At 33.0% G+C, this 18122-nt stretch overlaps 2 protein-coding genes across 3 annotated transcripts; one reads left to right on the top strand and one right to left on the bottom strand.

Moving 5' to 3' along the window:
- Positions 1 to 2583: 2583 nt before the first annotated feature.
- LOC139857412 (protein SET DOMAIN GROUP 41) lies at positions 2584 to 14432 on the top strand. The gene is made up of 8 exons (XM_071846162.1): positions 2584 to 2708; positions 2795 to 2869; positions 10069 to 10555; positions 10959 to 11055; positions 12255 to 12968; positions 13060 to 13166; positions 13292 to 13390; positions 13483 to 14432. Exons 5-8 carry the CDS (start codon positions 12269 to 12271, stop codon positions 14296 to 14298), a joined length of 1722 nt encoding a protein of 573 aa, XP_071702263.1. The 5' UTR covers positions 2584 to 2708; positions 2795 to 2869; positions 10069 to 10555; positions 10959 to 11055; positions 12255 to 12268; the 3' UTR covers positions 14299 to 14432.
- Positions 14433 to 14573: 141 nt separating this feature from the next.
- On the bottom strand, positions 14574 to 17798 carry LOC139857410 (zinc finger protein 4-like). 2 transcript variants are annotated; one of them, XM_071846161.1, is made up of 2 exons: positions 17648 to 17798; positions 14574 to 15588 (listed from the first exon to the last, which is right to left on the bottom strand). In XM_071846161.1, exon 2 carries the CDS (start codon positions 15524 to 15526, stop codon positions 14921 to 14923), a length of 606 nt encoding a protein of 201 aa, XP_071702262.1. In that variant the 5' UTR covers positions 15527 to 15588; positions 17648 to 17798; the 3' UTR covers positions 14574 to 14920. The 2 variants fall into 2 exon arrangements, with proteins under 2 accessions (XP_071702262.1, XP_071702261.1); XM_071846160.1 differs by having other exon boundaries at positions 14574 to 15567; positions 17648 to 17796.
- Positions 17799 to 18122: the final 324 nt, after the last annotated feature.

Genomic DNA, 18122 nt, shown 5'->3' with positions numbered 1-18122 from the left:
TATCCATATATATGTCATCATATAGTTTTTACAAGTTTTAACGTTCGTGAATCACCGGTCAACTTGGGTGGTCAATTGTCTATATGAAACATATTTCAATTAATTAAGTCTTAACAAGTTTGATTGCTTAACATGTTGGAAACACTTAATCATGTAAATAACAATTTCGTTTAATATATATATAAACATGGAAAAGTTCGGGTCACTACAACATGGGACTGTCTTCTCATGTCGGATGCCATATGATCTGCAATAGGCATCGAACTGCCTGAAAGAGTATTCACCGCTGTTGTCGGATTGAAGACACTTTAACTTCTTTCCTGTCTCACATTCTACCATGACATGGAACTGCTTGAAGTAATCGAAAACTTGGTCCTTCGTCCGCAATAAATATACCCACACCTTTCGAGAAGCATCATCGATAAATATTAGAAACTATCAGAGTGCACCAGACTGAGTAACTCTAATCTTCTCGTTGAAGAGGAATTAAATAAGACTCTATGCTGCTTACCAAACAGACAATGATTGCAAGAATTTAGTGCAGCGTCCTTGTCTACATTGATAAGCTCTTTCTTTATTAGGGTAGACAACCCTTCTTCACTCATGTGACCGAGTCTCTGGTGCCATAAATTTTGTGACGCCTCTTTTTCTGAAACATTAAGGCCGTCTGTACATGTCTTCACATGAGTTTTGTATAGTGTGCCACAAATGTGTCCTCGAGCAACTATCATAGCGCCTCTTGACAATTTCCATGTGCCTCTACTGAAATGACTATCATAGCCCTGTTTGTCAAGAGCTACTCTAGAAAGTAGATTCAGCCGAAGATCTGGCACATGGCGGACATCCTTCAGAGTGATTGTGCTCCCGGAACTTGTCTTTATTGTAACATCTCCAATTCCAACAATCTCAGCGGAACTGGAATTTCCCATTTTCACAGCTCTAAAGTCACCAGCTTTGTATGTTGTGTAGTATTCCTTGTATGGAGTCACGTGGTAGGATGCTGCAGTATCTACCACCCATTCTGTGTCTTTACGTGAGACGTGAAGGCATGTCTCATCATGGATTGAATAATAAGATACATCACCAGTGATAGTAACTAATGTTTCTCCACCCTTATTCTTCGATTGTGAACTGCTCTGACCTTGTTCTTCTTTCAATCGGTAGCAGTTCTTCTTCATATGTCCCTCTGATCCACAATGATAGCATTTATATATTAATTTTCTACTATCAGAGGACCTGCCCCTGCTCTTGCTTCTGCCTCTCCATTTATTTTGCTACTTATTTGTTGTCTCCCCCGATTCTCTGTGACAAAGGCATGGGTTTGATCTGTGCCCATGTCCTTTCTCCTTTCCTCTTCACTGAATAGGACATCCTTGACCATTGACATGGTAAGTTTGCCATTCGGGGCTGAGTTGCTGAGTGTTACTACCAGCATTTCCCAACTATCGGGAAGAGAACTAAGTAGCAGTAGCGCCTGAACTTCATCGCCAAGCGGCATCTCTATAGACGATAACTGGTTGACCAAGCTCTGAAACTCACTGGTATGCTCGGCAACTGAAGTTTCACTTTTAAGCTTCATGTTGACTAAACGCCTCATCAACATGACTTTAATCCGAGCAGTCTTGGCCTGGTACATGTCCTCTAACTTTTTTCAGAGGACATATGCGTCTGTCTCTTGTGCAACATGGTGGAAGACACTATGATCAATCCATTGATGGATCTGACCAATAGTTTTTCGGTTTGATTTCTTCCACTCTTTTTCTTTAGCGGAATCAGGATTTGTACCCTTTAATTCAATAGGGTCAAACGAATCCTTACAGCCGAGGAGATCTTCCATCCTAGGTTTCCACAGCATGTAGTTGGTGGCAGTGAGCATAATCATGGCTCCGGAAGATGATCCTGACTCTTCCGTGGACATTATCACCTTACAAATAATTTTTCAACACAAACGGGGTTGAAAACTTCAGAAAACCCAAAAACTCGACCAACTCCTCTAACCTAGCTCTTGATACCACTTGTTGTGATTAAGAGGGGATCGACTGGACGTTGGTACACACAAATTTGAGAGAAAATAACTCTATTACTCACAAGAATAGATTACAGAGTATTACAAAACTCAAATAAAAAAAACTCTCAAACTAACTCACTAGGAATTCTCACCTCTCTAGGGATGTATTCACTCTTGGTTAGGATTACACTTAAACTCACACACACTAACTAGGTTGTGATTACACATTTCTGAATGAATTACAATGGATCTTTGCACCTCTATTTATAGAAAATTTTGAGGAGGTGGAATGGTGTGAACGGAGATAGTGTGAACACAAAAAATGGTGGCTAGCCGTAACTATTTCAAATTTTGCTACTTCCTTATGATGTGAACGGAAAAACAAGTGGCTAGCCGTCATTGAATTCAATTTTGCTACTTTCTTATCCATAGTCAAAATTGGTAACTTTGAATATCTAGTATCTTCTAGATTGCGGCTAGAATGGAGACATCTAGTAGCATCTAGAAGATACTAGATTACGGCTGGAACTTATCATAATAATGGTATGTAGTATGCTGACTGTTTCTTATTATCATCTTATCATATTGTCACTTAAAAGAAATTATCTTCATTTTCTGCTAATTGATGTGTAGCCAACCACTTGGTCAACGGAAATATAAAGTATACTGCACATGGGTTCCTTGTATGATATACTACATGGTAAAAAAAAAAACTCGTATCTCTTTTCCCTTTATACCCTTTACTTGGTTTAAATCCCATGATTCTTACGGATCGTTTATCGCTAGGTACACAAAGGTATTGACAAATGATCAGCATTGGAGTTGATTCATCGAAAATTGTATGAGCCAATAGAAACAAAGGTATGGATAAATGATTTTTTTCAAAGAAACTAAACACTTCAAAAGTTGTCTTTTTAATTGTGTTTAGTAAATGACCCATTGATGGACATGAGCATGGAGAAGATGATAAACAACTTTAAAATTCACAACGTAAATAAGTACATCAATTGCTATTGCTATGTGGGTAGTGGCATGATAATTGTACATAATTGCAGGTTTTGTAACTAATTTTTTGCTAAGATACTACCATAACCTTTCTTGAAATTGTTCGAGCTCAACGCACAATACAATGACATATCTTTCAAACTAAAAGCTAGAACTATTTTCATTTGATAAGTTACTTCGTTATTATTTATATGATATGATGTAATTGTATGTTCATAGTATGGTATTGATTTGGTTTATTTTTCGTGGGGTATTTATGGGCGCTTAGGTTATTCTACAAGATATTTGACAATTCAATGGGAGGTTGGGATAATTAGTTGGTTCCTGTTGTAATTTAGTTGTTTATAACAACATTGGTAGCCTAAACTTACTACAAAATTCTAGTAATGAAGGAGTAGAATACTAATGAGAGAAATGAGAGAAATGATTCTTGTAAGTATAATGGAGGGTGCAAGTTTTTTAGCTTGCATACATGGGTATTTATAGTACAAAAAAAATACTATACAAGAAGTATCCAATATTGACTATGATTTGTACAAAATTGACTATCCATTAAAGCCTAATATTATAACACTCCCCCTTGGATACCAATTTTGTTTTGTTTGAGATCAACTATAAGTTAATGCCTCGTTAAAAACCTTGGCCAAAGAAAAACCTAGTGGGATAAAAACTTTAGCTAAGGGAAAAAGAGTGCAAGTTGACTCCCCCTCAAGTAGACATTGCTGAGCTGTTACATCTTTTGAACTTGCCTCATGCCAATATTGTGAACATGCGTTCTGAAAATAGCAGTTAAATGTGCTTTGGTGAAAAGATCAGCAGAGTTTTTGATGGATTGAACATATCTCATTTCAATCTGGTTATCCTTAATGAGGTCTTGAGTGTATAAGAAGAATCTAGGAGGTATATGTTTTGTTCGATCACTTTTGATATATCATTCCTTCATCTGTGCTATGCAAGCTGCATTATCTTCATAGATAGTTGTTGGACTTTCATCACGTTCTAGTCCACAAGAATCAGTAATGAGTTGTGTCATTGATCTCATCCAAAAATATTTCCGAGTAGCTTCATGTAATGCAATCACTTCGACATGATTTGATGATGTTGCAACAAGTGTTTGTTTTTGAGAACGCCATGATATTGCAGTACCTCCATTTAGAAATATATATCCAGTTTGAGATTTAGCTTTATGTGGATCAGATAAATAACCTGCATCTGCATAACCAACCAAATCTTGTTTTGATTCGTTAAAATAAAATAATCCTAAATCAATAGTTCCTCGAAGGTATCGAAATATGTGTTTGATCCCATTCCAGTGTCTTTTGGTAGGAGTTGAGCTGAACCTTGTTAATAAATTAACTGCAAAAGAAATGTCAGGTCTTGTACAATTTGTAAGATACATAAGAGCTCCAATGATCTTCATGATCTTCACAGCGATAAAATGGATCAGTGTCAATATTGAGTGATCTAACAACCAATGGTTTTGTCTTTAAAAATGTTTTAAAAATTTTTCGGTATAAGTCGTTTGATGTACAAGTAAACCATTAGCCATATGCTCAATTTGCAATCCAAGGCAATACTGATCTCTTTATTTGTTCATATGATGTTATGATGATTGACATAAACAACTTACAATTACATATCCAGACATTGTTTTCTTAATAAGGACACATGTGCAAATAAGATTATTTGTCCCCTTTTCTTATCAAGTAATCACTTAATCGGGTATACCATATGCGATCCGATTGTTTCAACCCATATAAAGACCTTTGTAATTTAATTGAGTACATTTCTTTGTGTTTTGCATTTGATGCTTCTGATACCTTAAATCCTTCAGGTATCTTCATATATATATATATATATATATATATATATATATATATATATATATATATATATATATATATATATATATATATATATATATATATATATATATATATATATCATTATCAAGTGATCCATAAAGATCAGCAGTAATAACATTCATGAGATGCATTTCTAGATTTTTAGAAACTGACAGGCTGATTAAGTATCTAAAAGTAAATGCATCCATAACAGGGGAATAAGTTTCATCATAATCAATTTCCGGTCTTTGAGAAAAATCTTGAGTTACAAGTCTAGCTTTATACCTTGTAACTTCATTTTTCTCATTTCATTTTCGCATAAAAATCCATCTATACTCCACATTTTTAACATCTTTAGGTGTGAGAACAATAGATCCGAAAACTTTTCTTTTATTGAGCGATTCAAATTCAGCTCGTATTGCTCTTTTCTAATGATCCCAATCGCGTCTATTTTTCCATGACAGATTTTGGTTCTGGATCATCATCATCATTCATGATGTCATATGCAACATTATATGAAAATATCTCATCAAGATTTTTCATGTCATTTCGGTTCCATAATATTTTTTTGAATGTGCATAATTGATTGCAATTTTCATATTGACATCATCAATCTCCTCTGCAGAAGGAGTATTGATTTGTGGTTCTTCTTGAACACTTTCTTTTACCTCATTATCAGCTGATTTTCTTTTTCGAGGATTTTTATCTTTGGAACCAATTGGTCTCCCACATTTCTGGCGTGGCAAAGACTCACGAGTGACATTATTGGCAGCTTTTAGAATATCAATTCTAGCTGAAGCATTTACTGCTAGTATATATGATTTAGTCACTCCTTTTTGTATCAGTAAATGCATCAGGTAATTTATTTGCAAGTTCTTGCATATGTATTATTTTTGAACTTTTTTTTCGCATTCTTTTGTGCGATGATCAAGATACATTAATTTATGTTCACATCCTGAAACATCTTTTTCTTTATTTTTTATTTCTCCCCCTAATATAGGGAACAAATTTTCATTATAATGACAATCAACAAAATGTGCTGTAAAAACATCACCCGTCATGGATTCAATATATCTTATAATTGAATATGTTTCATATCCAACATATATTCTCATCCTCCTTTGAGGACCCATTTTAGTGCGTTGTGGTGGTGCGATAGGAACATAAACCGCACAACCAAATGTTATAAGATGGAAAATATTTAGCTCTCGATCAAAATTAAGTTGGTAATTGAGAATATTTATGACTTGCACTTGGTTTAATGCGAATTAATATCGCATCATGTAAATTTACATGTCCCCATATAAATATTGAGAGTTTTGTACTCATTACCAATTATCTAGTTATTAGCTGCAAGTGTTTATCTATTGATTCAGCTAAACCAATTTTGTGTATGCACATGAGCAACTGGATGTTCAACAACAATCCCTGTAGACATATAATAATCATTAAATGCTTGAGATGTTAATTCACCAGTATTATCAAGTCTCATACTTTTAATGGTGTAATCAGAATAATGTGTTCTCAATTTAATAATTTGTGCAAGAAACTTTGCAAATGTCATATTATGGATTGATAACACACAAACATGAGACCATCCGCTAGATGCGTCTATTAGAACCATGAAATATCAAAATGGTCCACATGACGGATGAATTGGTCCATATATATAACCTTGAATTCTTTCAAGAAACATCGATGATTCTTTCTCAATATTCTTTTCATTAATCACCATATGTGCTTTTCATTAATCACCATATGTGCTTTTCATTAATCACCATATGCGCTTTTCATCATATATCCTTTTCATCATATGCGCTTTTAATCATATGCGTTGTGTTTTTCATCATATGCACTTTTCATCATATGCGCTTTTAATCATATGCGCCGCACTTTTCATCATATGCGCTTTTCATCATATGCGCTTTTAATCATATATCATTTTCACCATATGCGCTTTTAATCATATGCGCCGTGCTTTTCATCATATGCATTTTTCATCACATGCGCTTTTAATCATATGCGCTTTTCATCATATGCACTTTTTATCATATGCGCTTTTAATCATATGCGCTGCGCTTTTCATCATATGCGCTTTTCGGTGCTACATAGATATTTCTCATTTCCGGTTATCATTGACTGATAATCATATCCATTATGATATATATCAGAGAAACTTAACAAATTTCTCTTTGATTTGAGAGAAAACAAGGCATTGTTTATCAGAAAATTCGTACCATTTGGTAATATGAATTTTTGTCTTTTCCGTTCCTTATATCAAGTTTGCAAGACCTGATATATTATTTATAATTCCTTCATTTGATTTAAATCAATAAAATATTTCTTAGATTTGATCATAGTGTGTATGTTACCACTATATGCAATACATAGGTCTTTACCATTTAATTGATGTTGTATTTCAGCAGGAGTCATACTAAAACTTCAAATAAGATAAGCAAATAATGAGTTATATTTCAGGAAGATAATCAAATTATATTACCTGCAAACAAGTTACAATCTGAAGTACATAAAAGATAACACTTAATAAACATATGCGTTATGGTCTAAAACCATTTATTTATGAGTGATACATAACAAGCTAGGCATCATAGAAAATTCAAACCATTCAAGTCTCAAGGTAGCTCAGGGTTTATTTAATCAAGATTTTTCAACAGATTCACTCTTGTTTTCTTTTCTTTTAGGACTTATTTGTAGAGCTAAACAAGATGTTCATGTATTCAAGAAATACTAGACTGATGATCCATGTTACCATATCATTAATAAGAATCTCTGGGATTCTTATAAGCGTGTCTACTAACATCTTCAATTTTATTTGTTCATAGATCACGATTGTTTCTGAATAATTAATATCATATCTATCTTTGAGCTTTTTCCACAATACACTTGAATCTTTAATCATATATGTATGATTAAGAAGTTTGGTTTGATTATAATAATTTTCTAAAATATACAAGTAGCTAGCTAGCTTGTAATTGTTGATTACTCGTTTATATTTTATATATAAAATAATCGTACGTGGATTGATTAAAGTTAGTACTGGGAGCTAGTGCTTTAATTAATTTAATACTTTATTTGGGAAATGTCTATAAGAAGTTGTTATTCTATAAAATATGTTTTAATCTAGTAGAAATCATTACTAAAAGCTTTTATAAACAAATCAACTTCAAGTAGTACTACTCATTGATATTAAGTGAGGCGTTGAAATTGAAAGTTAAATAGAAAACTCTGCGCAATATGCTTCTTACAAACTCCCCTCTTTTACATAACATGAACATTGTTATTTTCATTCAGGGTTTCTAAAATACCGATTAATTCGAGATGTTTTTCTACATTCATAACCCATGTTAAGTAGTTGTTCCCACTTGATTCTAAAGGAGCAAATTTAAGCTTTTTCAAATTCGACATTTTCTACTATCAAAAAAATGAACAACATAAATCATAATCAACTTCTATTCATAGACAAATAATAAAATGAAATTAGAATCATTTTAAATTCATAAGTAGCAAACAACAGAATAATGACATGATTACAAATGATAAAACCACAAGAGCAGGATAGAATATAGGTTGTCCCGGTGGTATATTAGCAACAATGATGATAGTTAATATGACCAACACAATAGGAAAAATTATCCTTGTGTGAATCATCTTTACAAAAAAACTTTTTGAGAGTGGTAATATGAGAAAATGAAGATTGATTTGTGAAAATGTGAAAACGGAGATGTTTATTTTATATTTGAAAAATATAGTCGTTGTAACGTCGTCAGTTGACGTTAACAACTGTTATGTATATATGACTGTTGTAACGTTGTTAGTTGACGTTAACGACTGTTATGTACTCGTTGTATTAATAATAATTTTAATAAAAGAATTTTATTAGTACAAATACGATTACTATAAATACATTTACTACAAATACGTTTAGTATAAATACGAAGATTAAGAGAATAAACATATTATGCATAAATAATAAATTTTAAGAATAAACATTAGTATGCATGAAATAAATAATGATTAATTGCATAAGTAATCATAAATGTTAGATAACATAAATATAAATGTTAGTGAAGTTAATAAGAGTTAGATTACAGAAATATAATTCAGGCGGTATAACCGACCATATATAACTTAAATAACATAAATATAAATGTTAGTGAAGTTAATAAAAGTTAGATTACATAAATATAATTCAGGCGGTATAACCGACCATATATAACTTAAATAACATAAATATAAATGTTAGTGAAGTTAATAAAAGTTAGATTACATAAATATAATTCAGGCGGTATAACCGACCATATAACTTAAATAACATAAATATAAATGTTAGTGAAGTTAATAAAAGTTAGATTACATAAATATAATTCAGGCGGTATAACCGACCATATAACTTAAATAACATAAATATAAATGTTAGTGAAGTTAATAAAAGTTAGATTACAGAAATATAATTTTACTTATGATGATAATAATATTTACCTTACTAATAAATAATATAATATATCGTTAAAGAATTTCTTACCTTGATTAGTGACTTGTGCTTGCTTAGATAAACCTTGATTATACGGAGCACTTCGTGCTGATAACGTGTTGTAATTTAGTTGTTTATAACAACATTGGTAGCCTAAACTTACTACAAAATTCTAGTAATGAAGGAGTAGAATACTAATGAGAGAAATGATTCTTGTAAGTATAATGGAGGGTGCAAGTTTTTTAGCTTGCATACATGGGTATTTATAGTACAAAAAAATACTATACAAGAGGTATCCAATATTGACTATGATTTGTACAAAATTGACTATCCATTAAAGCCTAATATTATAACAGTTCCTTAAATTTATTGTATTTATTTGGTGTAAAGAGCAGTGAAGAGAGCGATCTATTAAAGTGATAGCTGACTTAATGGGTTGTATTTCTGTTATTTATTACTGTAGTACGGAGTATAACTTAAGCTACGAGGTCACATGCTCACATGATATAATCATCAAGTACATGTCTTTTTGTAAGCAGCTATATTTGTATATTTTGTTATAGAAAGATATACAATATGTCAATTATCTTATAATTTTATAATGTATCACACTTTAAACGTTTTTCATTTTTGTACATTTACATATAATTTTAAAAATAATAATATACGTTTTTATGTAAATTTTATCAATGCTTCTATTTTCGTTCATAATTTTGTAGTTCATGATTTTTCACAAGGATGAGTAAAGATATTACTGAAAACAATGGTGCTACAAAAGGCAAAGTGAAAGGTGGAAAGGTTGGTGAAGGGCGTGACACTTGCACATATGTAATATGACTCTTTGATCATGCGTCGTTACATGGTGATGAAGGAATAATGGGGTGGAAACATGATTTCGACGTCTACAAATTCTAACTCTAATGCATAAGCAGTTTGTGATGTGAGTGTAAATGGTAGCAATCAAGATAATTTGGCAGCAAGTTTTGAGGGCCAATTGGGCATAAGAAGGCAAATTGCAAAGTTCTTTATACGGTTAACTTTGAGGAAGACTTGTTGGTATTGGTATGTTTCTATTTTTTTAAAGCTTATCGGTTCTCTTATTGTAACTGACATTTGAGGCCTATCTTCAACCGATATCTGTAAGTATATTCAACAACTTTTTATAGTATGTTTTGCACTATATATGGATGATTTATTGGTGTCCTGGTATGATTGCTTATGTTTTTTATCTTCTAATTTTGTACTTTAATTTGACACTGATGTTGGTTTTTATAATTATATATATATATATATATATATATATATATATATATATATATATATATATATATATATATATATATATATATATATATATAGTATGAAGATAATAAAGAATGGGTTTCATCAACTTACATATCATTCAAAAAAATTTCCTTAAAAATACCGTGATTCCACGGGTGTCTGCACTAGTCGATTTATATATGTTATGCATCAAATGTTTTAATGTTATCCTTTTTTTTTTGTCAAAAAAAAAAAAAAAAAAAAAAAATGTAAGCCTATAAATAAGTAAATTAAGGAACCCCTCTATCACCGAAAATTGAAGATGTCACTGTAATAATTAACTCAGATTCACCCTTTTATTTACGCTGTTGGGCTTCTTTCCCGAATCAAACCCTTTGAAAATTGAAGATTCTTCAATTTGAGTCCGCCACGTTTTTTCTCAGGTAATTTTCATTTGTATTATATTTGATTTTCACTTTATATACGTAATTCAAATTAGGTTATGTGAATTCATTACTTCCAATTCCATCATCCTATCTGCTATATTGCTTGATTGTTAATTGTTAATACAATGAATAAATGGATAAAATAGGTTTTTAATTTTGGTAATTTTTGCACAAACTTCTTACCTGTTTATAGCAATTTATCATCCCAAACCTACATCAACTAAAAATCTTATTGCATTTTATATACCCCCAGTTCGATGTTTATTGCATTTTGGTAATTTTTTCATCTTTTTTCATCATTCACGGATGGCGCTAAATGATCAAGCATATTTTCACGAGGTCAAGGTGAACCTACGCTTGAGTGCATAGTGGGGTTTAAGGACTAACAACATTCGGACCTCCGACACTTAGTCGTGGATAACCCACATTGGTATCGTTTCGATTCCGACGGGGTGGCCGATTTGAGAGTCCACCAACAACCTGGCATATGAGGTTGAGTGGCCCAAAGACATGAAGGTTTTATAGTTCAAGACATACCTGAAAGTCTTTAAGATCGTATGAAGTTTTGTTCGTACGATGAAAATATGTATGCTGTTGTTACGTATGAGTAACGAATATGTTTTTAGGGTTTATGAGCTATGCATTTATAGGCTCACGAATTAGGGTTTTGATAGAATCCTTTCTCTAATTAAATGCGATCTCTTCCCAACTAACTTTCGCTATTTATGGAAAAGAATCCGAATTGATTATACCGTACATCTTTCTAGAATATACTAGACCCTTATGCAAGTATAAGTATACGAAACTCGCATCAGATGGTATAGGCGCATAGAGTGCGGCTATACCCGTGCCATATCTCTGACATGGCAATTTACATGCGGTTTAGGGCTTTGGATGCGTATTCCGTATAGTCTTGCGGATATGCGTATCATTATCAAGCTTGTCGTTAAGAAGTAAGAACTTCATTTGTATTCAATTGAGCATCATTGTGAATGCAGAATCAAGTCAATTACTCGAACTTGTGTTTTTAAATAAGGCTCAGTGTCTTAGTTATTAAATAGAGCTCAACGAATACTTTTTCGAGCTCGTGCTTCTAAAATAAAGCCAAGTGTCTTAGTTATAAAAATAAGTCGCACTCAAGCTTGTATCATTATACGATTGTGTATATGTATTAATCAAACACCATTACTTTATAGCTACGATACGAAATATGGAGATGGTAGCAACAACTGAAGTAGGACCAGGAGAAGATTTAATCCCACCACTCGTTCCTATCGCGTATTCGCTCCATGACTCTTTCATTACGTCCCACTGCGCATCGTGCTTCTCCATTCTTCCACATAATCCCTTCGGTTCACTCGATCAATCACTTCTATATTGTTCTCCTTCTTGTTCCTCTTCGCATTCTCCTCTCCACATTTCATCCGGGTCCCACAATCTATCGGTCTACAAAGAAGAAACTTCCGACCTACGTGTCGCTCTCCTTCTCCTCCTTCAAATCAAACGCCAAAACATTTCTTTCAAATCTTACGATAGACTTTGTGGCTTGATGACCAACCGTCATAAACTTCTCGATGACCATGAGATTTCTACCAGAATCAAAAACGGGGCGAGGGCAATGGGTACAGCGATATCGATTACAAACGGGTCGTTGGATACGGATTCTTTATTGGTAGAGGCGGTTTATTGTGCGGTGATAACAAACGCTGTGGAGATACAAGATAAGATCGGTCGATCGGTGGGGATTGCGTTGTACGATACACGTTTCTCGTGGATTAATCATAGTTGTTCTCCGAATTCGTGTTACCGTTTCTTGATGTCTGAGAACGAATGTGGTAATCAACGATGTCTCATCACTCCAGTATCCTCGAACGGTTCTAAAATTTCTACAACTTCCGACTTCCAAACAGGTAAATCGATGAGTCCTAGGTTTCGTAATGGAAATACGTCGTTTTCGGATGTTGATACTTGATCAATTTGTTTGATTATGATATATAACAGGATTGGTCGATGTTTGTGGTGGTCCGAGAATAGTTGTTAGGAGTATTAAGGCGATAAAGAAAGGGGATCCGGTAACAGTTACATACATAGGCTTGCTACAGCCAAAGGTAAAACAATTAATCAAGTCTCATAAATTTATCAAATTGGATGATATACTCCTTTTGTTTTTTGAGTTAAAAACTAAAAAATCACAAGTGTAAATGATTTTTGTAAGTACTTATACACGTTTCAGGAGTTGAGGCAATTTGAACTGTGGTTCAAGTATCGGTTTACATGTTTTTGTCATCGTTGTGTTGCAGTGCCTTTGACCTACATTGACCAGCTTTTACAAGTAAGAATAAGGAGTCTCTAGTGTTAACGATGATCTGTAGACGTTTACAATGATAATTGATGATTAATATTATGATTATTCCATTTATTTAGGAAATTTGTTACGCCAATGAGAATGGGAATTTCTTGCAAAATGTTGGAGTTGAAAGTTTTACTGATTACATAAATGATGCTATCGATGATTATCTCACTTCAAACGATGCTGAATCGTGCCGCAAAAAGCTGGAAGATGTTCTTTTAAAAGGTTTTCGTTATGAACAACTTATACTTAGGCTACATCCACTAAATCATCTGTCTTTAAACGCTTACACAACTCTGGCTTCTACTTATAAGACACGTGCAATCACGTTAGAAGATGAAAATGCTTTAAAGTGGAGTGTTGCATACTTGTTATTACTTGCATTTGCAACCCATAATCTATTTCTTTCTGAATCATCTTTAATTGCTTCCGTTTCAACTTTTTGGATCGCTACTGGTGAATTGCTACTATATATTACTAAAACCGCAGTGTCTTCAGACATTACAAATAGTAGCATGCGCTGTTCGAAGTGTAAGTTGATTGATATTTTTGACACTAAATTTGACCCTAATAAGCTTTTAGATATCTCAAGTGACTTTTTAGGTTGCGTTACTGATATAACGCCGATAGTGTGGAAGTTTGTGAGTCATGGAAACCGTTATCTGGAGACTATTAAGGATCCGAGCGATTCGAGATGGTTTGAAACTTCGTTAGAGTCCGTTACTACTAATAGATTACGTGATGTGGAGGCGATTATGGAGGGAGAAGAAAGAGTTGCACTTTTTTGGTTAGGGTTTCATTTTTTGTTATATGGAGGGATCTTGTCTAACATTTTTAGTGATCACGATTCACATTTGAGTTGTAATGTTCGAAATCTACTGAATCTTTGAACACGGGTCGATTTGTATGGTAAATGTGTAGTTCTCTTGAACTAAGCTTTAGTTTAGTTTTATAGGACTTGCAAGCTAATTAACCACATACTCTAAGCGGACTAAGAGTCTATTTACTTTTCACTATGATTAGTTTCTGTATAGTTCTTAATTCAGTAAATAAAATTTCTGTTTCTATATCACTTGATTTGAAAAATGACATATTTGCAGAAGAAATAGAATCGGAGACCTCTTTTCTAAACAGAGGCATATGGAAACAGCACTTCATGCAAAATAAAAGTAAACAACCCCGTGAGATGTCCAAATTATCTCAATCAGAATCTGGTAAATTTTGAAACAAGTTTTATTCATCTCAATCACAAGCTTTTTTTCTGTTTTGAAGCAAAAGGATACTTAATCGCCTTATTTAAGCACAAAACTTGTCCCTTTTCAGCCACTAATTCACCAAACTTCAACAATAGATTGCATGCTGTAGAATGTTAAGGATAATACTAATAATAATTAATATAATGAAGCAAAATTCATCTTCTTATCTCACTGTACAATGTAGGTACCCAATTTCGCTCAATAACCTGAACACGAAACCAACGTAAACATTCTAGCACCCCGTTGACCAAAAAAGTCAAAGTCTTAAAGTAAGATCGGGTGCGGCGGATGAATCTCTACTTGCAGGTAAAGGCATACCCGAACCACCCACTCTTTCAACCTGTCTGAAACTACCTGGCCAAAACACGTCTGATTCATCATCATCCATGAACACTGGTAACCCGACATAAGTTTGGTCAAATCTCGCACCACCTCTCATGGCATGAAAACGGTTCTCTTGGGGTACAACTCCTTGATGCATTGACCCATGTGCTTCAATACCCAGAGCCCGATAACTTGACCCATTTAGAGGTAAAGATGCTAAACTTGCGTATCGTTCTGATAACATTCCCATTCTCATAGCTCTTTTAGCCATTGTTCGTTCTCGTTTGTGTGCGTTTTGATGGCCTCCTAATGCTTGTGAGCTGTAGAACTTTCGCCTGCAGTAATTGCAGGAGAAAACACGGTGTGTTGCTGATCCCGAGGTGGTGTTTGTTGGTGTCGTTTCTGTTGTGATATAATCAGGGTTGAAGGCGAGAGATAGATCGAGAGTCATGGTTTGAGGTTGTGTTGTTGGCTGAAAAGTAGTCGTGTCGTCTTTCAATGATTCGTTAGACTCAATAGTGTTATTTGGAGGTTCCATAGATGGGCAAACAAATTTTAAACCACAATCTTGCTTGCTGCCTGCAAAAGTATATTAGGTAACTGTATAGAAATTAACTTGTGTGAAAATTTGACATTACTCATCACATATCACCTAGTATATTAGGTAACTGTATAGTAATTAACTGTAATGTGACAGTGTCAAATTTGAAGTTGTGTTATTATGAGTGTTAAATTTGAGTGAAAAAAGTTTTTGGGTGATGTGGAAATTTGATTGGAAGTTAAATGAAAAAAAATACTCCGTAATAAATAAGGTGCAATGAGGTGTCAAATTTTGTGTAAAAATTCGACGTTACTCATCAAATATCACATATGTAACTCACGTCTCAAAAATGTCAAATTTAACGTTGTGTAACAGACGTTAAGGGTGTCAAATTTTAACACCTTAGAGGCGAAAGTAAATCTCACGCCCTTTAAGGGGTGGTCTTAGAATCTAGTACTTTGATGAATTGATGAAGTTAAATATCGCTTAGTTTTCCAAAATTGTATAAACTTTGATTTTGATGGTCAAATGAGTCATTTTGAATATATATATATATATATATATATATATATATATATATATATATATATATATATATATATATATATATATATATATATATATATATATAGTTAGTTGTAAAAGAAAGCAAGGTGGTGCTATAGCCAATACTACAAAAGTAAAAAACACTACAAAAACAATGAAATCTAAAAGTTGTAAACCTCAAAGACAAAATAATGTCTAACTTTGAATATTTTATTTAAGGCAAAATCACACACTCAACTCGAATTTATTCACAAATATATACATTTTTGCTACGAGGTTTCAACCCTAACCTCTTAGTTGAAAGAGCTCCTCAGATACCACACTATAAGCCCTTTGAATCAACTTTGAATTCTGGAAGTGAAATATGTGTGTGTGTAGGAGTAAATATGTTGCTTTAGTTTTGTATCCGGTGAGCCGGATTAAAACAACAACAAAACATGAAAGTTGGGAAAGCGCAACATTTATACCGACATTGCAAAGTTTTCTACTAAGCACCTTCCGTTGCAAGCATGGGCGGTTTTATAAAGGGACAAGCGGGGTAGCCGCGCCCCAGTGGATTTGCGATTTTCAGTGTAAAATTTTTGGATTTTTCGACTTTGTCCCCGGTGGAATTTTTTTTTTCTTCCCAAAACTTAAATATTTTGCCCCAAAACCTTCACATTTTGCCAAAAAATCTCCAAATTTTACCCCAAAACCTTCAAATTTTGCTCACAACCTTCAAATTTTGTCCAAAAACCTCCAAAATTTGCCTAAAAACCTCCATATTTTGCCCAAAAAATTGCTACGGTTTTAATTTTTTTTTTTGCCCCGGTGAAAAAAGAATTCTGCTACCGCCACTGGTTGCAAGATGTTAAAGTTATACAATCTTGTTTTGGACATAAAACAGTCATATGTTTTGACATTCGGCATGCCAATTGACTTTATGATGTCATTGGAACTTATTAGAAAGTTATGATTTGTTGGTACCAAGGGGTCTGTTATGTTTTTCTTTCCATTCGAGTAAGTCGTAGATGAATATTTGTTGTTTGTTTTATGTGTTGAACAATCTGAATAACAAACTTGATGTATGTTCAAATTACCTAAATGCCAAATGAATTAATGAAAATCCTTTGAAAACTCATTTTCACAAAAGAACAAGAATTAAATAAACAACCAACATCAAAACAACTTGCAAAATTTTATAAATAGAATGGACTTTCATTAAAAAGTTTACAGATCTACAAAGTGTACTTTGTATACAGTATTATTATTAGAAATAGAAATTTGCAAGTACACTTTATACGGAGTAGTAGATATATATTCTACAGTATAACCAAGCACTTAAATCCCCAAAATTATTAAAATGTCAACACTTACTACAGTGATTCTGTTCATCAACAGCTAGTAACATTAATCACTCATTCTAAAATATAAATAGGCATCCAAATCCTAATGAGCAACAACAAAAAACTATCTATAAAAAAAAAAGTAAAGTTAACCAAACACTATGAATATGAATAATAAAGTTTAAAAAGAATCATCAAGCAATTATTTAAGAAAATATAGAAAGAATTCAGAAGATAATATATATACCTGAAGTTGAGTGAACTAGTGGAGTGAAGTAGTTAAACTACTTGTAATTGATTATATATGAATATGAATGTTAGATATGGAGACAGATTGTGTTTTTAGGCTTTTGCCAAATATGGTGAGAAAGATGAGAGGGCAGAATATGTAAAATTATGATATAATGGAATTATTGAGATAAGATCATTTGTTATTATAGAAAGAGAGAGAAAGAGTGGTGTGATGTCAGGGAAGTGAAAGAGAAAGAAAATCAAATAATTTAATAATAATATATAAAAATACAAAACATGTTCAGAAATGATTGATGGTTTTTTAAAGTAAACTTAGTACTACTATAGTTTTTCCCCTTGCAGTTGATAACTTTTTTAATGTCAATCCCCAAATATTCCACTTACTATGTATTGCAAGAAAAAATTAGGCTGATGGTCTTTTTGATATATAATCATATTGCATAGGTTATTAGGTTTCACTAATAAAATAA

This window comes from Rutidosis leptorrhynchoides, chromosome 7, assembly GCF_046630445.1.
Source record: "Rutidosis leptorrhynchoides isolate AG116_Rl617_1_P2 chromosome 7, CSIRO_AGI_Rlap_v1, whole genome shotgun sequence".
NCBI classification, from domain to species: Eukaryota; Viridiplantae; Streptophyta; class Magnoliopsida; order Asterales; family Asteraceae; genus Rutidosis; species Rutidosis leptorrhynchoides.
The sequence above is the reverse complement of the archived record's forward strand: the minus strand, read 5'-3'. Positions and strand labels throughout refer to the sequence as shown.